Source organism: Sporobolomyces salmoneus, assembly GCF_050403485.1.
Source record: "Sporobolomyces salmoneus JCM6883 DNA, S_salmoneus_JCM6883_v1_ctg71, whole genome shotgun sequence".
Lineage (NCBI taxonomy): Eukaryota > Fungi > Basidiomycota > Microbotryomycetes > Sporidiobolales > Sporidiobolaceae > Sporobolomyces > Sporobolomyces salmoneus.
The window spans coordinates 43,708-68,282 of NW_027481092.1; the positions used below are offsets into that span (position 1 = coordinate 43,708).

Consider the following 24,575-nt stretch of genomic DNA (forward strand, 5'->3'; position numbering starts at 1 on the left):
CAAGCAAGGACATGGCGAGGAAGAGCCGCTCAAAGGCCGCAGCAGTAGGTATCGAAGTTGGAGAGCATTGTAAGGCAGTAGCGTTCGTGGAGCCAGATCGAGAGCGAGCGAGGTGTCGAGAGAACTGAAGGCGAGAGGGACAATCTCAGGTTCGGGCGGCAGGACTCGAATTCGGCTCTTTCGAATGATATGGTCTAATCTGGCAAGTATCGAGCTTATGGAACTGTCGGTTCGAAGACGTGAAGAGGAGGAACAGGATTTCCAAAATTGTCATCATCCTTCCTCTTTTTCACTCCACTCTGACATCCAGGCCGACACACCTTCTAGTCGACCACGATCCTACGACCTCCTCGACCCTGTCACACACGCTCTCAGTAAACTGAACTTCGAATCGAAAGCGGAGAAAGTTCATCAATTTCGGCAACCCTAGAATCTCTATGGCGTACAACTACAACTACGGACCTCAGACAGGCGGAGGAGAATACGCAGAACACTTGTCGAACGCCTCTGCGATGGGAGGACCTCGGTACTCTGTCTCCTCAGACCCAGTCTCAAATGGAGCCCACACTCAACACTCTGGACTACCGGCGGGAGCTTCTTACGGTCACGAAGATCCGGAGATGGTGGATTTGTCGTCAGGACGTCCTCCGAGTCAGCAGTTTTCGGAAGGAGGAGGAGGAGGCGCCTATTGGAGTCCGGCTGCTGGTCCGTCCGCTAGGGACACCGCAGGAGGCTCGCCAGATCACGACTTTGACGACTACGACGATGCGGCGAAGTCGAGGAAACGTCGTTGGATGATTATCGGGTTAATATTGGGTTTAATCGCCATTCTCGCGATCGGACTGGGAGTTGGATTGGGCGTCGGATTGAGCAATGCGAGGAAGAACAATGACGAACAGGCGAGGTTGAGAGGGAATGGTGGAGCTTCGTCGAGTGCTCAAACGGTCGTCGTCGGAACTTCGGTCTTTACAAGCACATTGACGAACGAAAATGGTGCGGTTCAGACCTCGGTATCAACTGGCCCAGTCACCCAAACAACAACGGTAGAAGTTCCAGCATCCTCTTCTGAGGCTAACGGAGGCGGCGCCGATACAACAACGACTTCGTCTTCCGAATCGGAACCAAGTTCGATTTCTTCGTCGCAAGAACCCACGAGCACGACTCCAGTCTCTTCTCCCTCTTCTTCCTCGAGTTCGACATCTTCTGCTCCCTCGTCTTCGTCTTTCAGCACTCCGGCATCGAGCAGCTCTTCGGCAACCCCGGCGCCGTCGACCACCACTTCGGTTCAAGGTAAGTTTTCCATATTTTTCTACTCATGACCCTTTCCCCCCTCTTTTTCTCCCTTCATGCTTCCTCATCGTCTATCGAATGTATCGTCAAACTCTCCCCTCATGTAGCTTCCTCTTCCCCTTCATCGCCCCTTCCATCCTCCACTTCGAATTCCTCTTCTGCTTCAGAGGAATCATCAACCAACGTCTCTTCTTCTCTTTCCTCTTCCCCTTCCTCTTCCCTTCCCTCTTCCCTCTCTCGTCAAACAGATTCTAGCTCTTCTTCTGAGGCCGATCCGACTACGACTTCCGCTCCTATCGCAAGTCAAACTAGTTCCGCCGACGGAGATTCGATCCCTCCGCTCTCGACCGATTCCGAAGGAGCAGTTTACACCTACACCACCAGACCTATCGTAAGTCCCGCTTTGACTGTCGATTACAAGTTCGAAGGTCTCGCTGTGAGTTCGGAACTTGATGAAACTGACTGTCTCTTCCTCTGGCCGAACAGATCAACCCTGGAGGCTTCACGATTGGTACTCTCACCGCCTACGTAACCGGCGGTTAGAGAACACCTTCACTCCGTGCGCTCTGCCTCGGCTTTCGCTGGCCAAACTCGGCATTTACTAGAACACGTCCTACCCCTCCATCCCGAATGAGCATCGCTGCTCTCCGCCAGCCTTGTACATTCTCCCAAAGCCACCATCAAATCGACATTCGCTGTATCCTCGATATCCAGAACAACCGACAGACACTCATTTCTTCCCCTCCTCTCTCTTAAAATCGCCTGAACTTGCTGCTCTCTCCCCCCACTTGTACCCCATCTCGATCGCGCCTTACCTTACTTATCTTCCTGTATCTATATCCTTGCGGTCTCTCTTCTATTGTCTCCATCTTTCGACTTTCGCCTATTCGGGTCAAAACACTCGTTCCTATTCCCTTCACTCCTCTTCTTACCGTAGTTGGAACTAACCTATCCTCTGTATCATGTCAACTTATCAATTGTTCTCTGTCGATTCGTGATCATTGACTCAAGGATGATGAGAAGAAAGCGCATTTCTCGCAACTTCACGATTGCTCCAGCTTGCGAAATAAATACTGAAAGACTTTTGATATCAGAGAATACAGGTTATACTATGTGTTGCTATACTACATTCGAGGAAAGGATACAGGACAAATGCAGGAGAGAATCTTTACATCGGAACTCTGCGAAAGTTTTCAATTTCGAGTTTAACCGCGCGAGGAGGTCTTGGCGGTGTCTCCGAGAGGCTATAAGCAGGCGAGAATCGTCAGCGTCAGTGGACCCACAATGCAATACGATGGCAGGTCGAAAACGAGGCAGAAGGAAGAAAATTCAGAAGCTCACGCGTTTGGTCGTCTGCTCGTCATAGGGAGCTTCTTTGTTCGCCTTGTTGTCAGCTTTCCTTTGACTGATGTTGCTGTACCCCAAGTATCTACAACCTCGAATGTCGATGTCAGCAAATCCGTCGTAGCTATTTCTCATTGAAGAAAGGAGACTCACGCGATAGAAGCTACACCGATCGCCATGAATACCGGGTACAAGCTGTTCTTAGCTTCAGCCGTCGTCGCATCTCCAGATCCACCGGTCGTTCCGACATCACTCGTAGTTGCCGGGTTTGCGAAACGAGCCGAGGTGGACGAAAGAGGTCGTCGAGCAGCGAGCGAGGTGCGGGCGGCAGTGCGAAGGGAAGTGCGAGCGAACATAGTTTGACTGATACTGGGGTGAAGATGAGAAGAAAGGAGAGAAAGAAGAGAAGGAGAGAACAGCGAAAGTTGACTTAGTTGAGCGAAAGAAATGTCGACGTAACCGCAACCTCCTCAAGATCGAAACTCATCTCTCCAGTAGAAAATTGCACCACTTTGTTCCTTCACTTTGACGGTTCGAGACGTCGAAGAGAGACGTGACTCTTTGGGACCTGATTCCCGAGAACGAAGGAAAGAGAACGAAAAAGAGAGCAAGGCCTGCCTTCTTATTGCTGGACTCTCACGAAGAGAGGAGGATACGGATCCATACGACCACACATTGTATTCCAGATAGGCAAGGAGGAAAGAGTGAAAGGGGACGAGGCGAGGCGAGTGTGAATCAAGCGAAATTCTTTGCGAAACTTGAAACGAGCTTTTTCCGTTTCACTTCTTTACGACGGCTTCTTTGGATTGTTCAAGCTTCTCAAGCATCTCAAGCTTCTTCTGGAGTCTCTGTGGATCATCGTAATGCACCACCAGCTCGACTCAGCGATAGAGTTTAGAAGAGGAAGGAGAAGGAGAAGAGAGCAGCTTACGACTCTCCTCTCAAGTCCCCAACAAACCACAATCACCGTCAGTCCTACAGCCGATAGCAGCATCAAATTCTTCTCGTCCTGAAGGAAGCCAGGAACCGGAGGAGGAGGAGGAGGAGGGGGAGTTGAAGAAAGACGACGAGATTTAATGAAAGTCGAGGTGGGTTTGACCGCCAAGGGGAGATTGAGTGGAGAGCGAAGGAGCTATCGATACATACAGTGCAAAGAGAGGAGCCCGTCAGCTCGTTGGGTCCGATGAGCTCCGAAGCGAAAGAGAAGAGAGAAAGGGAGATCAAGGAAAGAGCGAGAAAGAAAGGAAGGGTGTCAAGACCTACTTTAGCGCGAGCGAATACACTGTTCATTGTCACTTGATACGTGCCCTTGAGGATGGAGTAGCGAGAAGACAAGGAAAAATGGGGGGAAGAAGAGGGAGGAAAAGGAGATCACATCGAAAGTTCCAAAGCGAGGCGGTTTCTCACGTGACTCTCGATTTTATCGCACACTCTCAAGCCTTGAGGCAATTTTGAACAGCGACAGACACTATAGAGAGCAATGCTATGGTCGTTCAGAAACCGCCGCAAGTCTCTTCGCTTCCTTCTTCACTTCTCCATCTGCGGACATCCAGCCCCAAACCGGTAGAGCGATCTATTCACCACCGTCACGAGAAGAGGTTAGACACTCGTCCGAACGTGAAATGGGGACAGAGAAGTGAAAGAGAGTGAGAGAGGGGGAAACTCACAGTTCCAACCAAACTCCAGAATGAATCGATCAAGAAGTTGTTTCGAGGCGTGATGCCTCTACTGTTACGAAACATGTGTCCGACAGGTTCGTACGTGATGTAGAAATCGTCTCTCTCGAGCCCTGTTGATCGAAACAAAGGGCGAGAGAATCAGCGTTTTGAGCGATCGAAACTTGGGACGCCGCCATCTCCTTCAAGCCAAGTGAGCTCCCAAAGACTCACCTTTGATCAACTCTTTCGCTACTTGATCCGGTGTCAGCCCTTCGTCGGGCCCTTCAATCTTCTTCGTAATCTCTGGTTTCAGTTTCTGTTCGTTCTCGAATCCGGGAGAGAAGATCGTGGCGGGTAAGAAGAGGTGAACGTCGATGTTGTATAGGATGAGCTCATTCCTCAGAGATTCGGCGAGGCCTAAAGGATTCCGACAAGAGTCAGCACGCAGAACAAAATGAGGAAGAGAGACTTGACGAGTTTACCTCTGATGGCGTATTTGCTAGGAGAATAAGTAGAGTATCCAGCGAAACTCATCAACGCCAAGACTGAACTCGTCAATACAACCTTTCCTCCCCTTCTGTCTCCGGATTCCTTCATAGCTACGACGGCTTCATGAATCGTGTTCAAACAGGTCCTGAAGTTCCATTCCATGCACTCCCACTGTTTCTCCGCCGACACTGAAGTGAACATCCCGGGTACGCATCCTCCCGCGCAAGCGAAGACGTAATCTGGTGAGTTCGAGGAGGTCGAAGATGGAATCGCTTTGCAGGCAGTTCGAAGAGTCGAAGCGGCGGCAGAAGGGTTCGTCAGGTCGCATGCATAAGCTTTAAAGATTTGTTGAGGGTTCTGACGGTGGGACTGAATGGAGTTGAGGAGCGGACGAAAGGGAGAAACCTTTGAGCAAGGACGGAGAATTTATGTGCGAGGAGCGAAGGAACGAAACTCACCTCGATCTCCTCTAGCGCCTTGTCTAATTTCGCCTGCGATCTCGATACTATGCTAACATTCGCACCTCTAGCTGCCAATTGACACGCTAACGAGAGGCCCAAACCTTCCGAACCTCCTCCAATGTAGCAATGCTGAGATCGACTGGATTAGCAATCACTTCCTGATGGACTACAAGCTCAGTTAAGACGGATGGACTTACCTTCCCGGCAGGATTGAAGCGAGAAGAGCGGAAGAGAGATTTCATCAACAAGACAGAGACCAAACTCGAAATGAGAGTGAAGACGACGGCAGTAGGACTCGAGATCGCTCTTGAGATTAGTTTGGAGAGTGATGCGAGTATATATGAGCTCATCAAAGCTGACCGAGGTTGGAGGCAGGAAGGGAATCGCTCGATGTTTCTCTCAACCTCTTCCTCGATCTCTTCACTCGCTTCCTTCGGATCTCGCCATAGTCACAGATACGCGACGAAGACGCTTACAGCCGCAGGAGGCTTAGCTACATGTCACCAGAAGAGTCGCCTCCACCTCGGAATTTCAACTCATCCACAAACGATTCAAGGAGCGACAACGTGCTCGATCCAGATGGCTCCGACGGCGACAGACCTGAAGAGAAACAGAGGAAGCTGAAGAACGCTGCCTCGATCGACCCTTCCCACCCTCTCGTTCAACCAACTTTCCCCCTCCCCTCGACTTATTCACTCTTGATCTTTGCAACTATCTGGGGAGTCTTGGCGAGGTTGGGGCTCGAGTGGATCGGAGGATTTGCGGAGCGACAAGTGTTTGCCGTCATCTGGGCTCAAATCGTTGGATGTGTTGTGATGGGATTCGTAACGGAACGCAAGAAATCTATCGAGTCCATGTCAGTCTCTCCTTCTCTCGTTCAACAGAGACACGTTGCTGACGATGGGTAACTTGCTGCGGAATGACCAGCTTCCCTCCTCTCTTCGCAATGTTGGGAACTGGATTTTGCGGATCTTTGACAACTTGGTCGACCATGGAAAACGATACTTTCACAGCGTTTGCCAACTTGGATCAACCTTCCGGGACGAGTAGGTTCTCGGGCGTGAGTTTCTCCCCTTCACCTTCGATAGCCTCCTGACCAAGCTGATCCCTCTCAATTCGTTAGTTTTTATCCGGATTCGCTATTACCCTCATCACTCTCGTCGCCTCTATCTGCGCACTTCAGTTTGGAGTCCATCTCTCCGAATTTCTTCCCTCTCCGTCATCCTCTCTTCGTCGTCGACCCTTCTCCCGCCGCACTTCGAGCATCCTCAACCTCTGCGCAATCCTCATCGGTCCCCTCTTCTGGCTCGGTACACTCTTCCTCGTAATCTTTGGTCCAGCTCGATATCGCTCTAGAGCAACTTTCGCCATCGTATTCGGTCCCTTCGGTACCCTCTTCCGCTTCACCCTTTCGAAACATCTCAATTCTCTCAACCCTCGATTCCCGTTCGGTACCTTTGCCGCGAACGTTCTCTCGACTCTAGTATTCGCGATCCTCGGTATCTTTGCTCGACATCCGACTTCGGACCTGTCATGCGCGGCGTCGAAAGGTTTAGAAGATGGATTTTGTGGAAGTTTGAGCACGGTGTCGACTCTGGTCGTCGAATTGCGATCCCTCGGGAGAAGAGACAGCTATAGGTACTTTTGGTCGACTTGGCTCGCGAGCGAGGCGTTCCTCGTCGTAGTATTGGGTAGTTGGATTTGGAGCGGAGAGAGAGAGGGGTTGTGCTGGACTCGATTCGCCTCATAGATGATCACTGTTCTTTGTACTATATTCCGTATTCACTTCTTGCGTTACTGGTAGGGCAACCTCAATGCGAGGAAGAGTAGGAATAAAGTCATCCACAATTGCGAAGAAGGTGAGAGAACTTGGAGCTCTTTCCCTTCTTCTCTCCTCTCTCCTCTTTCCTCTCTTTCCCCCCCACCTCGATTCCCGCCTCGCTCTCTTGCACTATCCGCTAATATAGAGATCACCCAACGTTACACTCCAGTCTCAACGATAGAAGTTTCACCATCGATCCCTCCATCTCCGATCTTTCTTCTTCGCCAACTAATCTCCCTCAACTTTGCAAGGTACATCGCTCGGCTCTACTACTTGAAGGAGTGTAGCTGACAACACTCACTGGAGCGAATATAGGTCAAGCCGCTTCGACAATGAAAGCCCTCCTCCTCCTCTCGACACTTCTCTTCTCTTCCTCCTCTCTCGTCCTTCTCGAAGTAGCTGGAGCTCCGTCTACCGAAGACCCTTCGACTTCGAGTCGATTCAGATACGAACGACGTAGCAGCTCTTCCTCGGCGTCCTCCTCGTCGGCTTGGGATTCTTCAGGATCCGATCCATCTCTTTCTCCCTCCTACTCGGATTCTTCTGTCTCGCCTTCGACCTCGGATTTGCTCAGTGATAGCTCAAACAGCTATACGGATGCTCTCACCTCGTCTGGACTCGCGGCGTCGACCTCAACGGAACCCTTCGATTCGAGCAATTCCGAATTTTCGAGTTCGACTTTGAGTTCGATCGATTCTACTTTGACTGGATCGGGAATTCAGGAGACCGGAACTTCCTCTGGATTGGGTAGTACGTCGACTCCAGCGTTAGCCTCAAGCTTGAACGCGACGGGATCGGATCAAGGAGGTGATCAAGGGATCGTGGTTTTGCAGTTAGCTTTCCTCCTTGAAGTCAGTTTCCGCATTCTCTTCGGTTTTCGAGAGCTTTGTAGCTGACTTGTGTTGCTGATCGGATCAGACGCTCGAATTTGGATTCTACAAAGCTGGATTGAGGGAATTTGGAGTTGGAGAATTCATCCAAGTTGGGTATTCGGCTGAACAAGCTGCGATTATGTCAGTGTCCTCCCTACCCTCGTCGAAAGAACGCTACCTGATTGTCCGGCATTCGAGTCCCATAGCATACAAGAATTGAAATTGGTTGTGATTCAAGAGCAAACTCATGGTGAGCTGATTTCCCGTCTTCTCTCCCTTGCGCATATGAGACGAGGACTTACAAACTCGTAAACAGTTTCCGTTATACAAGATACGATCCTCGCTCTCGGTGCTCAACCTTTCACAGTCTTTGACCTCTCAATCGAGGGCGCTCTTACCGACGTGAGCTCGGAATCTCTCTCGATCCGAGCGCTCGGAATGAGTGGCAGAACTGATCACTCTAGTCCTTGGTCTAGCCTTTCACTTTCCTATCGACTGCTCGAGCTTTCGAAGTCATTGGAATCTCTGCCTACGCTGGAGCCGTGAGTCGATCCAAGCTGCGTCACCCTTCTTCCTCGATATACTGATTAGAAATCCTCCTCTCGAGAAACAGGCTCACTTGATTACGGATGCTCAAGTTCTCACCGCCGTCGCTACGATCCTCGCGATCGAAAGTCGTCATTCCGCTATCTTGAATACTCTCTCTGGAGGAACCCTGTCGCCTCAAGCATTCGAGCTCGCTCTTAACGTTGAATCTGTCTTGGCTCTCGTCGGAGGTTTCCTGAAGGTGAGTCGTCAAGCTGACCTCTTCTGAGTCGTCAGCTTGGGACCTGATTCTTTCGGTCGTTGAGCAGAACTTTGCTCCGGAGGATTTGGGACTAGTCGGTAAGCTCCTCTTATTCTTGCTCCGTCGTCAGCCAACGAGTCGAAGAAGGAGTCCCGGACTCGGTCCCGCTCATTCAATGTGAACTGACAAGAACGTCGATTCTCTCCGTCCAGCGAATCAACCTCTCGGTATCATCGAAGCGGAATTTGAGAGTACATTCTTCACGGCTGGGTCTCAACTCGTCTTTACCGCCTCGATCGATATCGATATCAATGTGAGTTGAAATGCGCTTTCTCCTCGAGTGGGATCTCGAGATTCGTACCCAGAGCTGAAATCATGCATGTCGCGAGTCAATAGGCCTTGTTCTGTCAGATGATCGTCGGTGGAGCCCCTGCGGCTGTCGTCTTGCCTGCTGCGACGTGTTTCGTTCCCGATGGAATTGATGGTCGTGAGTCGGTATTTCGCACGATCTCAGCCTCCCTCTCTCTCTCCGCAGCAGGATGTACCGAGTCGAGGGAAACCACTCGCCTGTAGCGGGACAGAAGACTGATCCCCTCGTTTCGATCGTTCATAGCCGTTGCCGTCTATCTCACAAATTCGTCGACGCCTCTCGCTTCAAACATCCTGATCCAAGCTGTCGGACAAGTTGTGGCCGGTCCTGGGTTAGACTCTGATTCCTCTTCTTCAAGCGTTACCTTGATCGATGCATTGCATTCCACGAAGCTGACTCGAACTCGACCTTTCTCGTCAGAATCATCTTTGTCGACACTCATCCTTCTCTCCTCGGTTCCTTGTTCGTCCCTCTCCCGTTCGATACGCCTATGCTGTCGGTCGATATCGGAGGCTACTGGATCGAGAAACAGAAAGCAGACGATTCAGCTTGTCTTGTCAAAACTGGTTCTCGTCATTCTTCGAGTACGTCTTTCCTGGTTCTCGCCCCCACTTCGTATCGGAGAACGGATTTGCTCTCATGTACTGACTCGCTTCCTTCGATGTTGTCAGACTCGAGCTCGACGGCGGATTCCGCGACGACGAGCGGGGAAAATTTATCCAATTCTCGTTCTGGAGTCCCCGATTCGCTTCGCGACGACCAAGGAGTCTATCGTAGTGCTGAAGGATGGGTCTCTGATTGAGGAAGCGCGACTCCCTGTGTCGTTGTGTCAAAACGAGATTTGCCGTATATGTATTGAAGTTTTGTTTCGGTATTTTTCGACGATTTATCTACTGTTTCTCCCCCCGTCGCTCGAGGTCACTGAGTGAGAGTAGAGTGAGATACAATAGTATAGAAAGCAGTTCAAAACCGAGAAGAAAATTGCATTCTTATGCCGTCATATTTCTGTGACCAAATTATCCGAACTCGTCTCACTCCCATCGCCCGACTCGTTCACCAAGCTACCTTCCCTTCCCCTCAACCTCGTCTTATCCGCCCAGCTCGTTCAGCGCATCCAGCAGAGCTCACTCCTCCAACTTTACTCTCTCCTCTTCCTCTCAACTCGTCACCGACTTTTTCGCTCAACGAGTCATGTCTGTATCGGAAGGAGATGCCAAAGTGCAACAAGAATCGTCTGCTCAAGGTGTAGAAACTTATGGCGTGAGTCTCCTTCCTTCTCTGAGCTTGCTGTCAGGGAAAGAGGATCGAATCGCAACAAAAGACCATTCCCCCCCTCGCCCACGTCCAGATCTAAGGAGATTAGAACTGATCAGAGAGGCAACGTTCGCATTGATGCAGAACTTGAACCAACATCCCCAAGTTGGAGACAATGAAGCTGGATTCCGAGTTGGAGTGAGCGAAGACAAGAATCGAAAATGTCGCAAAGCGATGGAAGAGTCAGTTCACCTATCTTCTCTGAGCGACGTAGCGCGGAGGATACTGAATCGTCGATTTGTGTCGTTGCAGCGCGCACTCGTTCATCTACGATTTCGCAGGAGTTCGAGGACAAGGGTTTTTCGCGGTTTACGACGGACACGCTGGAAAGAAAGCTGCGGAATGGTGTGGTCATCACTTCCACGAGGTCAGTAGTCACTATCCTTCAACATCAATCGGTACGGTAGCGTGCACTGACTCTCCGAACGGAATGCAGTACTTGCTCGACAATCTTCGCAAAGAACCTGATACCGCAGTCCCTCAACTTCTCAACGCTACGTTCCACCAAGCCGACTCGAAGCTCTCTGAAGTATCTGCCGAAGATGGAACACACTCTGGATGCACCGCCGTTACCTGCTTCCTTCGTCTCGAAGACGAATCTGGCAAAGCGGCCGCCCAAGCGAGCGGCGTCGAATCTCCTCCGGTCGAGGGAGTTACCAGCGGAAAGGTTCACGACAGCAACACAGCTCTCGAAGAAGCTCGACGAGATGGAATCGAAACGGCAGACTCGAACCCGAGGGAAGCTCTTCGTGAAGTTGGCGAAGATGACAGTGAACCTGGTAAGTCGCCCTTGATCTCTCGCTGCTGCATTCTTTGCGACAGCTTATGCCGAAGATCGCTGTGATAGCCGATCAAGCTTCGAGTTCGAGACTCAAGACGAAGATCAAGTCGATTTTGACGGGTTCCGCAACTTCAAAGAGCCCCAGCCCTACCACGCAGTCTCCTGCTCATCTTGGAGAGAAGCACACTCACGCCGATGTCGAGGGACCCGCTCGAGTCGTCAAGGCTGCGAAACGCACGCTTTACACCGCCAACGCTGGTGATGCTCGAGCTGTTCTTTCGTAAGTGGTTTCTCCCGCAGGACCTCTACGCTATAGAACACTACTGACGAGTGGGACCTTATCTGTCGAATAGTCGCAATGGTCAAGCTGTTCGACTCTCGCACGACCACAAGGCTAGCGATGCGAAGGAGGCAGAAAGGATCGATCAAGCTGGCGGTTTCATCATGAACCAACGTGTCAATGGTGAGTCAAACATGAGTACTTCAACACGGTGGTTGATCTCGACGTGCTGACTCTTCGTTGTCGTTCAGGATATCTCGCGGTCTCTCGTTCTCTCGGTGACTCTGCGATGAAGCAATTCGTCGTTGGATCCCCTTACACTACCGAGACTACTCTCGGCCCTGAAGACGATTATCTCATTGTCGCTTGCGATGGAGTGAGTTCTCTCTCTGTTTTCCTTTCCACTTTGGCTTGCCATCTCGAACCCATGCTGACCTTGGTTCGTACCTCGAATAGCTCTGGGATGTCGTTAGTGATCAAGAAGCTGTCGATCTCCTGAAGAAGTCGGGCATCAGAGATCCTCAAGAAGCGAGTCAGAAACTCGTCGATGAAGCTCTCGCGTGAGTTTCCCTCCACTCAAGCGTTTCATTCCCGAGTCGCTTGACTGACATGACCTCCGTTCTCAACACAGCCGCAACTCGACGGATAACGTCACCGTGCTTGTCGTCTGCCTCGGCCAATAAATACCTTAACCTCCCTCGATCTCGCGCTATACCTATATCTTACCGAACTGTACATATCTCTTACATCGTCTTGCCTCGACCTCTCTACCCTTCAATCATAGGTCGCCTCCCTTTGCGAATCGACTTGCAAATTCTCTTCCCGCAACTTTATCGCTCGGATCAAAGTCCTTCTTGCCACTTTCTCGATACTCCATAGCAACTACATGAACCACCATCCGTCGGCTTACTCTCTGTCCAATTGTACTCATACGATATCAACCCCTTTTCTTCTCCTTTTCACGCTCGCATACCATTCGCAACAACTTGAACTTGTTTGTTTTGTTCCGCTTGTTTTCTCTCTCTCTTCCTTTGCTTGAAACACTGTCACCAGACAATCTGCAGTACTATGTCCGAAGATTTCACCCTTCGATCGAGAGCTTAAGCGAAAGATTGCACGTTCTCCTGACGCCCGACGAGCTCGTGCAAACTCGGCCGGTGTTTGATCCACGTCGCTTCAGAACTGCTCTCTCTCTCGATTGCTCGCTTTGCTCCTACTTTCGCATTCATGACTAGTGAGTCCTACTCGCATTTGTCCTGCGCCAGACCGCTGAACCTCGTTGTTCGAATGACGGCAGTTCAAGTTACATCTCCAAACGGTTCAAAGCTCTCAGGACCTACACCAGCCGACGGTAGAAAGACGGTATTGTTCGATATCGATAACTGCCTCTGTAAGCCGTCCCTTCCTGCTCCAGACCCTCTTTAAGCGGAGGGAAGCGAAGCGGTGCTGATCTGTTTCCTCGTTCTCTCCTCGCGCCTGACCGCTTGACAGACTCGAAAGATGCTGGAATCGCAGAGTTGATGAAAGATAGGATCAGAGGTAAGATACCCTCTCTGAGCTCGAGAGAGATGTCTCGCTGATCGTTGAACTTCTTTCACGGTTTCGTACAGCCTATTTCAAGCGGTTAGGTCTAGGCGAAGACGAAGCAGCAGAGTTACATCATCGCTACTACACAGAGTACGGACTCGCGATCCGAGGACTCGTGAGGCATCACAAAGTCGACCCTCTCGACTACGACAAGCGTTGCGACGCCGCTCTTCCGCTCGAAACGGTGCTCTCGCCAGATCCGAGATTACAGCAAATGCTGAAGGATATCGATAGGACAAAAGTGAGAGTTTGGGCATTGACGAACGCTTACGTCAACGTGAGTTTTCTTCAAGTTTGCTTCTTTCTTCGAGAAACTTGCTCACTCTCGCATCTCGTTACCGAATCCCCTAGCACGCTGTGCGAGTACTATCCCTACTCGGTCTGTCAGAGTACTTTGAAGGAGTGGTATCTTGTGATTACGGAGCCGGAGAATTTTCTTGCAAACCAGAACGAGGTTAGTCGAGCTTTTCTCTCTTCTCTCCGCCGTAATTCAAACTCTCGTTGTCTGACACAGCCTCGACTTTCGTTTCGCAGAATTCTTCGATCAAGCACTCTTGGCGATCACGACTCCTCCACCAGCTCCCGAAAGTTTATATTTTGTCGACGATTCAGCACTCAACATCAAAGGCGCCAACTCGCTCGGATGGGGCAACTGTGTCCTGTTCGATGAGATGAAGGACGAAGCGGAGAAACTGGGCGGGTTGGAACGCATCGCGAACGGAGGAGACGAGGTGAAAGCGAAAGTGTCGGTCGTGCATGATATGCAAGGTGGGTTCAATCTTGACGAATCCTAGCAAATCCTAGGTCCCGAAGGAGGTCTGGGCTGATTGACTGACTCGTCTTGTTTTTGGCGTAGATCTTCGAAAAATCTGGTCAGAAATCTTCAAACAAACTGCGAACGGACACTCTTGAGTGAGAATCCATCGGGAAACTCATCCTATCTCGTGAACGACCACATCGCAACGTCTCCTCGAATCATCTCTAGTACATATCGCAGTTTCAGTCATCATCGTCTTCATCGAATACCCTCGGCTTTGTATTTTCTCACCGTCTTTCGCAATTTGCCCTGATTTACCCAATTTCTCCTGCCTCTGTTCCATCTCTCCACAGTACCTAGTGTTGCTGATCAGTTTGCAGTAGAGTATAGACGCTTAGAGGCAATGACAATCAAAGATTTGTCAAATTTGCCTATTCCTCCTCATTCTTTCTCGTCACTTTGCGCCGCTCAGCGCCCTCCCGCTGTTCACAGCTCTCGTCACACACTCGATAACATGGAAAAGCATGCAGTGGGTTGCACGAGATACTCGAAAAAGCTAAAACTCGAAACCTTCCGACCTAAAGTCATCAACGCTCGCGCCAGGGAATGCTCGATCAGCGAGATCATGTCGTTCCTGTCGAGAGTGATCGAGTGTCAGACGAGTCCAGGGAGGAGGGGAAGAGAGATGTGCAAGAAGACGTACCATGCAAAGGAAAGCTCGTCTCAACGTATGCCACAAATTTGCACTTCCGTCGTCTGCTTCTCCGATCGGTCTGCCCCGGCCGAAGTCCTCGTCACCTCCGGACGCTTTACCTTTTCCTTTTCCGTTCCGACTCGCATCTTTCGACATTTGACCCTGAATCGCAGCTAAGAGATGTTCCGCCGCTTCGTGGTAACAGCCAATGTTGAGACACGAGACTCCGAGGTTGTAAGTCGCACGAGTGAAGGTCGGACGAAGTTCAAGCGCTTTGCGATAAGCTTGAATCGCTTCTTCCGGTAATCCTCCGTTGGCGAGAGTCGCTCCGAGTCGATTCCACAGGAGGAAGTCCTGCGAGAGAGACGAGTCTGATTAGCTTCAATGATGATGATGATCGACTTCCAAGCCGAGACTTACATCAGGTCTCACACTCAACGCAGCTTCGAAACAATCTTTCGCTCGTTCGTAATCCGAATTGCTATAGAAGAGTACGCCAAGTCCGACTTGAACGTCCGGATCGACGACGGCGTTCGGGTCGCTCAATTGTCCTTCGGCTCGAGATTGAGGTCCGGCTTGAGCAGCGGCGAGGAAGAGATCGATCACTTTGTTCGAGGCGTCCCATGGAGATCGAATGTCGCCGACTTGCGGGACGGAAGGGAGCGAGATGGTCGGGTAGGAGAGGGAGATCCACTTTTCGAGAGTGGCGAGAGCTCGTAGTTCTTGTCCTTCGTTGACGTAAGCCACCGCGAGAGACTGTATCGAATTTTAGATTTAAGGCGAGAGTGAGTCCTTGGTCGAGTGCTCAAACAGGAGAACAATGTGAAAGACTCACCATCCATGCTGCGACGCCTTGAGGACCACCACAAGCAACAGCTTTTTCCAATGCCCTGATCCCCTTCGCTTCCCTTTCATCCGCGGCCCAAGTTTCACCAGCAGCTCTCCAAGCCTCTGCCCTCGTCTCATCTCTCCTACATGCCGCCTCGAACGCCAACGCCGCTTCGCTCAAGGGTGCCCCTTCACGCAATAACCTCATTCCTTCCTCGTACGGATCTTGCGAATCTAGGAATTGATTCTCCTCCGAGTAAGGGAACGGAGATTGATCCGCCAAGAACGAATCGACGTTCTCCCGCGTCCACGCCTTCCCTCGTCTCATTGTTTCCGGTAATCCAAACATTCCATCCTCGTTTTCGTCCTCCGACAAATGTAAATCGTTGAATTGAGACCCATACTGCGCTTCCCATTGAGCTAGATCTTTGTCAGATTGGGAAGAGGCGTCGAGTTGACCTTTGAGTTGAGTCCAAGTCGCTTCGAGATCTTTCATGAGTTGAGCGTCGGATTCGCTCGCATCCAAATCGATTTCTCCTTCCGCCAACAAATTCGCTTTCGTGACCTCTTGATCTTCGACCGGTCCATCTTGAACCTGAGGAGCTGACGCTGAGGAGGACAAAGCGATTCGATCAAATTGTTCTTCCCACGATTTGTCGTCCAGTTCGACGAATCGATTCTTTCCTTTTCCTCCGTCGACTTCGTTCGCTTGCGCTGGCGTTCGGAGAGGTTGCTGATAGATCGGTGTCGGCATTGAGCGCATGTTGAGCTGAGAATAAGAGCCGTAGGAAGGTGCGAACCCCGGTCGGTTGAAGAGAGTCGACGAAGAGGCAGAAGGAGGAGGAGCACCTGAAGTGGATTGACCAGGTGGAGGGGTTGAGAAGTGTCGTTGTTGTGAGAACTCGGCTATCAAAGATCATCTATCAGGATTCCACCCCAAGAAGAGGAGATTAAAGTCACTGACCTGCGAAATTTGATGAATGATTCGAAACTTGCTGCATTCTGAACTGTTCCTCCATTCGAGCGAGCTCTGCCGGATTGAGGTTCGTGCCCATAGGTTGGTACTGAGAGGACCACTCTGTAGGCGCCGGAGAAGACCGCCACATCAAGATCCGAAACGAAAATCAGGAAACGATTACGGAGAAAGGATGAAGAAGCGGTTGCTCACCTCGATCGCCCTTCAGCGGGTTATGCCTGTGAGCAACATTCTCGAGCTCTCTCCTCATAGCTTCCATCTCGAGTGGGTTTCCGCCTCCTCCTCCGTTCGACGAAGTTTGCTGCATCAAGAATCGATCCGCTTCTTCCGGAGAGATCATAGGTGCGTTCCCACCAGTTCTAACTGATCCTCCCGCATGACTCGAGCCAGGCAGAGACGAGTATTGTTGATGGAGCGAGTGGTCGGTTTGCTGTTGTTTCAGGAGCGAGGAGAGCGGATTGTTCGAAGTCGAACACTCTGATCCGCCCATCATAGCTTGGAATGCCATCTTGTCGGTGTGAGAAGGAGGCGAGGTGAGTGGTGGAAGGCAAGAAGTCGAAGCGTTCTCGGCGTTTCGAAAGCCGGCGATTTATTTCCGAAAATACGCACTACTTTCTACCTGAATCCTTGTATTCAGGATAGTACACTACTGCTCATAGTCTAGCTAGGATCACTCGCAGAATTTCTCGACGAGGTGTCTTTCAAATTCGTGAGTTTTCCTCTCTTCGTTCAACACCATCATGTCGGAGAAAGTGAGTCCCCCGGAACGATACAGATCCTCACATAGTGCTCATCAAACGCTGTGCATAGGTACAATTGGCGCTTGAGCGCTTCCTTCCCGAACTACGAGATCTCGAACAGAGAAAAGTCTTTACAAAGGTGAATCACTGCTTCTCTGCGCTCTTAGCTTGTCTCCTGAGCTTATTGTGGACCTTGGTGTATCGCTTGACAGGCAGAGATCAACGATATCGTAGCCAAGAGACGAGGATTCGAGATCAGTTTGGCGAATGGAAGAAGTACGAAACCTCTTGACTATTTGAGGTATATCGACTATGAAACGAAGCTAGAGAAGCTTAGAAGAGCTCGAGTAATCAGACTTCGTAAGTCCCGACTACCTCCAGCTGAAACGCGATCAACTCACCTTTTTCCCTTTCCATCGTTTGTCTCGGTCTCTAGAGTTGACTTCAACGAAGAGTCGATCCGACTACTCGATTCAGTATCACATCACTCAACTCCATCGCCTCTCGGTACGACGTTTCCCCGAATCGCTCGAATTATGGGACGCCTACATCGCCCATGCTCTCTCGCAAGATTCGCCTCAGCTCGTTTCGAAGACTCTCAGCGCCGCGATCAGTATGCATCCGATGACGACGCGGTACTGGATCATGGCGAGTCGATGGGAGAGCGAGGGAGACGAGAAAGGAATGGGAGGTGGAAATACGGAAGGCGCGAGAAGATTGTGTATGAGGGCTCTCAGGTTCCTCAAGAAGGGAAAGAGTAAGGGAGTAACGACGAGTAAGGACGAGCAGAGAGAGGGGGAGGAAGATTTGGTGTGGAAAGAATGGCTCAGGGTCGAAGTTGCATTCGTCGAGAAGCTCAAATCGAGGCAACAAGTGTTGGGATTGGGCAAAGGCAAAGACGGAGACGAGGTCATCGTTCGGGTTAACGGAAAGAGGAGCTCAGAGGAGACCGGAGAAGAGGAAGGGGCGGACGAGGAGGAGGAGGAGGCCGTAAAAGTCCCGTTGCTCGAGGGAGAAGAAGATCAAGATCAAGTCCAACAAGAAGTCGATCAGAAAGCTCTCTCGGGTCAAGAAGCCATCCTCGACGGTGCGATCGTGAGAGCCGTGCTCGACAATTTCCTCAAATCCAATGATCACTCTCTCTTCTCATACCGATTCCTTCTCTCGATTCTTCGACCTCTCCCCTCGACCCTTCGTCTTCACCTCCTCGCACATGTCTATGCCTCGCTCTCGTCGACTCGACTTCAAGATCCCACACATCCTTCGTATTCTGCCTTCTTCCACCTCTACGCAACTCGACCTCTATACGACGTCCCTTATTCTCCTCCGAAGTCGTCAAAGAAGCGCAAGGCAGATGAAGCCGAGGTACTCGAACCTGAAAATCCCAACGAGATCAAAGTGCAGGGAGAGAAACTGGTCGACGCTGTCGGGAAGATCACGACGGATTACTGGAAAGTTCTGAAGAAGAGTGGAAAGAAGGGTTCGAAAGGAAAAGGAAAAGGCAAGGAGATCGATGAACCGTTGCAAAAAGTGTGGGAAACGTTCGCTGGGTGGTTGGAGGAAATGGACGAATTCGTTGAGGATGAAGATCTTGTAAGCTACTCGCCTCTACTTGTCCGCTGTCGCAAGGGGTCGTGCTTACACATCGGCTATTCTTCCCGCAGAGCGAATTCCTCGTCGCGAATCTTACTCGAGCTTTCACGGTCGCACCTCCGTCGCCTTTCCTCGCATTGATCCGACTTCGACTCCTCTCTAGCACTTCAGCACCGTCCGAAGAGACCCTTGCGTTCGCTCAGGAGATGTCAAGATCATTCGGCGGTAATAGAGCTCACCCGACGACTCGGGAACAAATCTGGGTCGCTCGGATCGAAACTGGTCTCTCGCTCTCGACAACTCCCTCCGACGTCTCACCTCTTGTGACTCAAGCCCTCAAGTTGACACCCTTTAGTGCGAAACTGTGGAACATCTCGGCAGAATTCACCGAACAATCTCTCTCCTCCTCTCCCTCCGAAATCTCCCAATGGTACCTCACTTCGATTCAACGGACTCTCCTGACCGATGCCCTCCCTCCTCCCGACTTCGTCACCTCCTTTACCGAGTTCGTCGACGTACTTCCCCGTGAACTCCTACCGAGAAGATTCGTTCACTACCTCTCGACAAACAATCCCGCTGCCCTCGAAACAACACTCCTCAAGCTCCTCGAATCAGCACCTACTCTCTCCCTGTCCTTCTTGACTTACGTCTTGACCCTTCGCTCTTCGACAACGACAAGAGGATACCGTCACAAAGTTCACGAGAAAATCGTTAATCACCCGGAAGCGGGCGCGGAAGACTGGGTCGAGTTTGCGAAAGAGCTGATGGAAGAAGGAGAAGTCAAGACGTTGCAGGCGATCTTGAGAAAGGCCGAAGCTCAACTGGGGTTGAAGAAGGGCCAACAAGAACTTGAGAGGTTCCAAGGATTGTGGCAACAAGCTTGTCGCGGTGTAGAGGAGTAGTTAGACTACTGTCCAATGTCGTTCTCTTCTGTTACACTGTCATACCTTACTATCTTCGAATCATATCCCATTGAGCTTTTCCGGAATCGACGCGCCTTGCTCTTCTTTCCTTTTTCTTCTCGAGTAGCTCGCATCGAGCTCAAACACGGCGCATCCGAGACTTAGCGCAAATCGCGGTATGAGAGGCGAGGAGGAGACGCGAATACAACCTCCCCCTCGAGACGAAGAGATTCCTGCGCTTTGAACCTCCTCAGTTCAGCTGGGCATTCGCTTGCTTCAGCTCTTTCCTCCCACCCCATCTCGCTGCTTTACACCAACACGATCTTCTCGAACGCACCGGGCGACGCCTGTACGATACCAGCGTCGAGTCATAGATTCGCGGCTTCCAACTCGCCACGACTCTCGTTCGTCTCCGTTCTTTCGCTTTCGCCTGCCCTCGTCACGTCGAAACCCATTCGAGATGTATCGTACAACTCCGCCTCCTTCGCCTCATGGTACTTCACCACCAGCGACTCCTCGTTCCGCCGTCCCTCTACTGCTTCAACCCGCGAATCGAGAATCAAGGTCTCCTTCCCGTTCCTCAACATACCACTACCCCTCCCCGTCTCCTTCCCCTGCTCCACGCGAGCCCGTGCCGTCGGTGAGTTATCGCCCAGCTCCGCCTGCTCGAGCTTCGACGTCGCCTTCGATTTCCTACGGAAACGACCTCTCTTTCCCTCTTCCACCACCTCTCCCCGTCGCCGCCCCTCCGTCCTTCCGACATACCCGGGTCCCTTCGTCAGTACCTCGGTTCGCGCTCGAGGATGTTGTTGTACGCGACGAACTGGTGAGCTCAAACTCGATCATCCGAAGTGTAGTTCTGAGACTGACTTTGGAATGCCCGGTTTTTAGCCTACACTCGCCTACAGCCATGATCGCGAACCGTCGGAGAACTCGACAGTATACAACGAGGATGGAGGAACCGCGAAGGAGAAGAAGTTCGTGGTTACGCAGGAAGGCTTTCTCGACGAAGATGGAGAACCGGTGAGAGGATTTTGGTCGAGATGGTTCAGAGGAATGGCGGTACTTTTGCTGTTCCTGTTGATCATTACTGGGGTCGCGATGGGAGTATCAGAGTATTACGACTCGAAACACCGAACGAGTAGTACTTCGCAGGAAGACGGAGGAGGAGGAGGACAAAGTTCAACTTCGACGAGTTCATCGAGCCTATCAGCCCCGAGCGCAGCCCTCTCAAGCACGCTCAGTGGAATCCTCACGATCAGCTCTCTCGATTCGTCCAGCACTTCATCTCGAATGAGAATAATACGAACAACCTCAAGTTCCACTTCTATTCCCTCAAACGCTTCGCCAACCACCTCGGACCGTTCCTCTCCGACATCATTATCATCACCTCCTGACCCGACTACTATCACGCTCTCGCCAGTTCTTACCGCCGCACCTCCGTCAGCGACGGATCGAAACGAATCGATAGCGACCGAGGGAATGCCTCCGTCCGACTCGAACGACAATGTCGACAACTCTACGAGCGACTCTCCGCCTACGATTGATTCATCGAACGACAGTGAGCGGACAGGGAGGGTCTTCGGGTTGGCGAGTGCGACTGATTCGCGGTAAACGGTAGAAAACCGGGTTCCTTTCTAGGTCAGTCTCAACACCGTAGATCCTCCAACCTCGCCCTATGGTCGCTGACTGATCATTTCCTGCCTCTTCGACTGGTTGTAGAGACTATCTTTATCTTCTTCCTCTCATTTGTTTCGGATCGTGTTTATTCCCGTAGATTGCGTTTGTCCCCCCACATGATCGCCTGAGCTCCTGCTCGTAATACCAGCATCTTGTAAGCTACCGTACCCGGGCGCTTGAGTCCAAATGATCCCGAAAGTCGAAGCTTGTTGCGTTGGATGTGGAGCGAGAATCGGCGATGGTGACGCAGGCAGCTGCTCAATAGCGATTTCCAGACTCTATGCAGTCTGTCAGAGCAGAGTTCAAAGTCGAGGTCCGGGTGAAAGGGTTCAAAAGAGATGAAGAATAATTCTCGAAGTTCACTCACTTCTCTTCCCACATCGGAATGGCTCCTCGACCGCGCTGTCCGGTCTGTAGAAGCAAAAGGTGGCATAGAGATACTCTGTCCGGCAGGTGAGTCCTTCCTAGTCGAGCTAGAGAGCTGTTTTTGCTCACTTCAAAATATCCGACAGCATCGTTTGTGAAGAGGGACATCTCCTAGCGGGATACGTACAAGAGTCGACCGAACAAGACTATGCTTCGCAACACGTACAACAAACGAGGAGGGAACGCAAGAACAAGACTCGGAAAGAGAAACCGCCTTCGAACGATCACTTTCACGGCGAGCGGTCGACGTTCCTCATCTGGCAATGCATGCAACTCATCTTGAGGGAACAGTTGAGGATCTTGATCGACGAGCTCGGATGGCCAGTCGAATTGGAAGCCGTTACGAGGGATTTATTCGCGCTTCTCGTCGCCAGTTCAAAGGTTCCTCCCGCTCCGTTCGACTACGACAAAGGTCAAGAACCGGCTGGGAGCTATAGTGGACCGAGACCAGGGGATCGATACACGAAGAGGGGACGAACCAAACATGGTCCGCGAGGGGGACCCAAAATCAAGAAACCGCTCGATTCGGACGAAGACGAACCAGGCGCAGGAGAAGCGGACACGAGTCGGACAAGTACGATCGTCGACCCAGATCAACAAGCTGGAGACACTACTGAAGCGGGAGGAAGCGATTCTTCGGGAGAGTCTTCGCCGTCTTCATACTTTTCAGATGCAGACGATGAACGACCCCGACCTGGAGGCCGCAGTCGACGCAATAGTCCAGTCACTTCGAACGCCCCGTCACCTACCTCACGCTCGCTAGCCAACGACACGACCACCTCGACTTCGAATCCCTACAATCCTCCTCAACCTCGACCTCCTCTTCACGGCGCCGTCTCTCGCTTGCCCTTAGATCCTCGAACTCAACCTCGGCTGGACTATTTATTGTATCTAATCTACCTTGGATGCGTCACGCTACGGCTTCCCGTATTTCTCAGCGATATCTTTCAGTGAGTTTCCATTATATTCGAAAGCTTGGCGATGCCCTTCACTGACAACGTTGTTTCGACAGTCTAGCGGAAACGTATCAGATTCCATACCTAGACGCTGCAGCGCACTTGCCACTCGAAATGCAGCTCCATCTTTCGTTAGCAAATCGCCGAATTCTTTCTCCGATGGTTAGTATCTTCTCGTCGACTGTTTCTCATTACGCGACAGGAAGCTGACGAATGTTTCTCGATCCTTGCAACAGACCTTGACATCTTTAACGCCGCCACCGGCACAAGAAAGCGGTCGACTCTCGGGACAAGCTTGGCTCGCTCGACTCGTCAACATGTTTCGGGAGGATTGGGACGTTGAGTTCCCGGAAGCCAATTTACCTCTGATCTCTGGTCGACTCTGCCGTTTGCTCGCTCTACCTCGTACGTCTCGAAGTCTGAATGTGTTCGAGTCGAACTTGGTCTAACATGATCTCGACTTTTCCGATTATCAGCTATCGCTCACGTTCTCGCTCTTCGACTTCTCTCCTTTCTCCCGCAACCAATCTCTTTCCATCTACCGACCCAGATGGCCCTCAACCTAAACCGATCGCTCTCACCTCGTAACGCTGCACTTGCAGGATCTTCTCGACGGGAGAAAGGTCTTCCTCCAGAGTTTAGTTGGAGTGCGAGGTTGGCCGAGCCGAGTCAAGATTGGAGGCTGATTTTGCCTGAACTCAAAGTGGCGTCGGTCCTGATTGTCGTTGCGAAGATGCTCTGGAAGGTGGAAGGTGACGGAACGTGAGTTCTCGCAGGTCTCGTTTCAGCTTCACAGATCGGGATTTGCTGACTTCGTTGCATCTCAACAGACGTTCCGAGACGTTCCTAGGAGAGTACGCGGGGAACTTACCCGAACTGAAAGATTGGGTCGCGACCGTTCAAGCTATCGCGAATCTCGAGAAACCGGGAGATCCTTCGAAACTTTGGAGGTGAGCCCGTCTCTGGATCTAAATATAATACAGGTAGCACTGTGCTCATCTGATTGTGATGATCAAAACAGGAACGAAGCTGAAAGCATGCAAAGCGACGAAATTGACGCGTACCTCGACTTCTTCGAATCGAAAATCGTCAGCAAAACCAAAGTCCCGAAGCGAATGGCGGATCTCGGTCGATTCTTTCCTGAACCTTCTGCTCGATCTTCGACTCTCGAGAGAGCTACCCCTGAAACGTACACATCCCGGCTCGACTCTCTCATCGCATCGCTGTACTCGTCATCTGCTTCTTCCCAACCATCCTCCGTCGTGGAGCCGACTCAATACCCCGCTCATCCTTCGTCTACATCCGCCGATTCCATCCCTTTACCGCTCTCTCGTGTCCTCGTCGCGATCTGTTCCCACATCTTACCGATTCCGACTTCCCTGCCAATGTCTCTACACGGAGCTGCTCCTTCCCTCTCTTCGAACTCTATCGCCTACTTCCTCCCTCAAGTGACCCTCGTCGAACGTTTACTCGCAATCAGGTCGGTGCCTTCACAGCGACAAGCGGACGGCGAAGCTCGAACTGAAGAAAGGCGACTCTGGAACGAGACGAAAACGCTCGCGCAGGAGTGTGTGCGAGATCAATGGGACACGGAGAAGGCGAGGAGGAAAGAAATTGATAAACGAATCAGAGATCTCCGGGACGAGAGACAGGAAGAGGGACGTCGAAAGAAGAGGGAGAAACGGCCGATAGACCCTAATTTTAGGCGCAAAGGGAAAAGAAAGACGAAAGTGACGATTGGAGATTCAAGCGAAGAGGAAATCGAAGCACAGATCCGGGAAGAATTGGGCGAATTCAAGAGCAAGAGTGTGGTCGAGACGAGTGACGAGGAGGCGGAGGAGCAAAGCAGCGAGGACGAAGCGAGCGAGGGACGGCGAATGCAGAGCGAAGATCAAGAGGCAGACGACGATATGTCAACTTGAGAAGAAAGGCGGAGCATGATAGGAAATTCAAGAGGATCAGCAGTAG

General features: G+C 51.4%; 11 protein-coding genes across 11 annotated transcripts; 8 read left to right on the plus strand and 3 right to left on the minus strand.

Moving 5' to 3' along the window:
• Positions 1-437: 437 nt before the first annotated feature.
• Positions 438-1,833, plus strand: JCM6883_004008 (uncharacterized protein; the record flags this gene model as incomplete). The annotated part of the gene is made up of 3 exons (XM_076634786.1): positions 438-1,290; positions 1,398-1,726; positions 1,777-1,833. The coding sequence occupies 3 exons, from the start codon at positions 438-440 to the stop codon at positions 1,831-1,833; spliced, it is 1,239 nt and encodes a 412-aa protein (XP_076485230.1).
• A 662-nt stretch (positions 1,834-2,495) lies between these two features.
• JCM6883_004009 (uncharacterized protein) lies at positions 2,496-2,990 on the minus strand (the record flags this gene model as incomplete). The annotated part of the gene is made up of 3 exons (XM_076634787.1): positions 2,496-2,534; positions 2,632-2,719; positions 2,788-2,990. The coding sequence occupies 3 exons, from the start codon at positions 2,988-2,990 to the stop codon at positions 2,496-2,498; spliced, it is 330 nt and encodes a 109-aa protein (XP_076485231.1).
• A 1,127-nt stretch (positions 2,991-4,117) lies between these two features.
• TSC10 (3-dehydrosphinganine reductase) lies at positions 4,118-5,592 on the minus strand (the record flags this gene model as incomplete). The annotated part of the gene is made up of 6 exons (XM_076634788.1): positions 4,118-4,207; positions 4,302-4,423; positions 4,524-4,709; positions 4,775-5,150; positions 5,240-5,371; positions 5,440-5,592. 6 exons carry the CDS (start codon positions 5,590-5,592, stop codon positions 4,118-4,120), a joined length of 1,059 nt encoding a protein of 352 aa, XP_076485232.1.
• Positions 5,593-5,739: 147 nt separating this feature from the next.
• On the plus strand, positions 5,740-6,992 carry JCM6883_004011 (FluC/FEX family fluoride channel; the record flags this gene model as incomplete). The annotated part of the gene is made up of 3 exons (XM_076634789.1): positions 5,740-6,098; positions 6,170-6,302; positions 6,366-6,992. 3 exons carry the CDS (start codon positions 5,740-5,742, stop codon positions 6,990-6,992), a joined length of 1,119 nt encoding a protein of 372 aa, XP_076485233.1.
• Positions 6,993-7,396: 404 nt separating this feature from the next.
• On the plus strand, positions 7,397-9,895 carry JCM6883_004012 (ferritin-like domain-containing protein; the record flags this gene model as incomplete). The annotated part of the gene is made up of 12 exons (XM_076634790.1): positions 7,397-7,915; positions 7,983-8,077; positions 8,143-8,186; positions 8,253-8,338; positions 8,413-8,478; positions 8,550-8,723; positions 8,791-8,821; positions 8,936-9,036; positions 9,120-9,210; positions 9,337-9,424; positions 9,514-9,677; positions 9,765-9,895. 12 exons carry the CDS (start codon positions 7,397-7,399, stop codon positions 9,893-9,895), a joined length of 1,590 nt encoding a protein of 529 aa, XP_076485234.1.
• Positions 9,896-10,284: 389 nt separating this feature from the next.
• On the plus strand, positions 10,285-12,151 carry JCM6883_004013 (PP2C family serine/threonine-protein phosphatase; the record flags this gene model as incomplete). The annotated part of the gene is made up of 9 exons (XM_076634791.1): positions 10,285-10,353; positions 10,492-10,589; positions 10,660-10,774; positions 10,844-11,186; positions 11,255-11,468; positions 11,542-11,651; positions 11,720-11,844; positions 11,925-12,028; positions 12,100-12,151. 9 exons carry the CDS (start codon positions 10,285-10,287, stop codon positions 12,149-12,151), a joined length of 1,230 nt encoding a protein of 409 aa, XP_076485235.1.
• Positions 12,152-12,695: 544 nt separating this feature from the next.
• JCM6883_004014 (uncharacterized protein) lies at positions 12,696-13,967 on the plus strand (the record flags this gene model as incomplete). The annotated part of the gene is made up of 7 exons (XM_076634792.1): positions 12,696-12,702; positions 12,766-12,858; positions 12,960-13,007; positions 13,079-13,332; positions 13,407-13,509; positions 13,590-13,823; positions 13,912-13,967. 7 exons carry the CDS (start codon positions 12,696-12,698, stop codon positions 13,965-13,967), a joined length of 795 nt encoding a protein of 264 aa, XP_076485236.1.
• Positions 13,968-14,368: 401 nt separating this feature from the next.
• On the minus strand, positions 14,369-16,818 carry JCM6883_004015 (tetratricopeptide repeat protein; the record flags this gene model as incomplete). Its single annotated transcript, XM_076634793.1, has 6 exons — positions 14,369-14,446; positions 14,516-14,860; positions 14,927-15,262; positions 15,342-16,240; positions 16,299-16,412; positions 16,503-16,818. The coding sequence occupies 6 exons, from the start codon at positions 16,816-16,818 to the stop codon at positions 14,369-14,371; spliced, it is 2,088 nt and encodes a 695-aa protein (XP_076485237.1).
• Positions 16,819-17,050: 232 nt separating this feature from the next.
• UTP6 (snoRNA-binding rRNA-processing protein UTP6) lies at positions 17,051-19,545 on the plus strand (the record flags this gene model as incomplete). The annotated part of the gene is made up of 5 exons (XM_076634794.1): positions 17,051-17,062; positions 17,121-17,189; positions 17,263-17,410; positions 17,487-18,643; positions 18,715-19,545. The coding sequence occupies 5 exons, from the start codon at positions 17,051-17,053 to the stop codon at positions 19,543-19,545; spliced, it is 2,217 nt and encodes a 738-aa protein (XP_076485238.1).
• A 460-nt stretch (positions 19,546-20,005) lies between these two features.
• Positions 20,006-21,159, plus strand: JCM6883_004017 (uncharacterized protein; the record flags this gene model as incomplete). Its single annotated transcript, XM_076634795.1, has 2 exons — positions 20,006-20,371; positions 20,437-21,159. The coding sequence occupies 2 exons, from the start codon at positions 20,006-20,008 to the stop codon at positions 21,157-21,159; spliced, it is 1,089 nt and encodes a 362-aa protein (XP_076485239.1).
• A 451-nt stretch (positions 21,160-21,610) lies between these two features.
• JCM6883_004018 (uncharacterized protein) lies at positions 21,611-24,529 on the plus strand (the record flags this gene model as incomplete). Its single annotated transcript, XM_076634796.1, has 7 exons — positions 21,611-21,678; positions 21,738-22,601; positions 22,664-22,769; positions 22,844-23,012; positions 23,084-23,369; positions 23,438-23,557; positions 23,629-24,529. The coding sequence occupies 7 exons, from the start codon at positions 21,611-21,613 to the stop codon at positions 24,527-24,529; spliced, it is 2,514 nt and encodes an 837-aa protein (XP_076485240.1).
• Between the last annotated feature and the right edge of the window lie 46 nt (positions 24,530-24,575).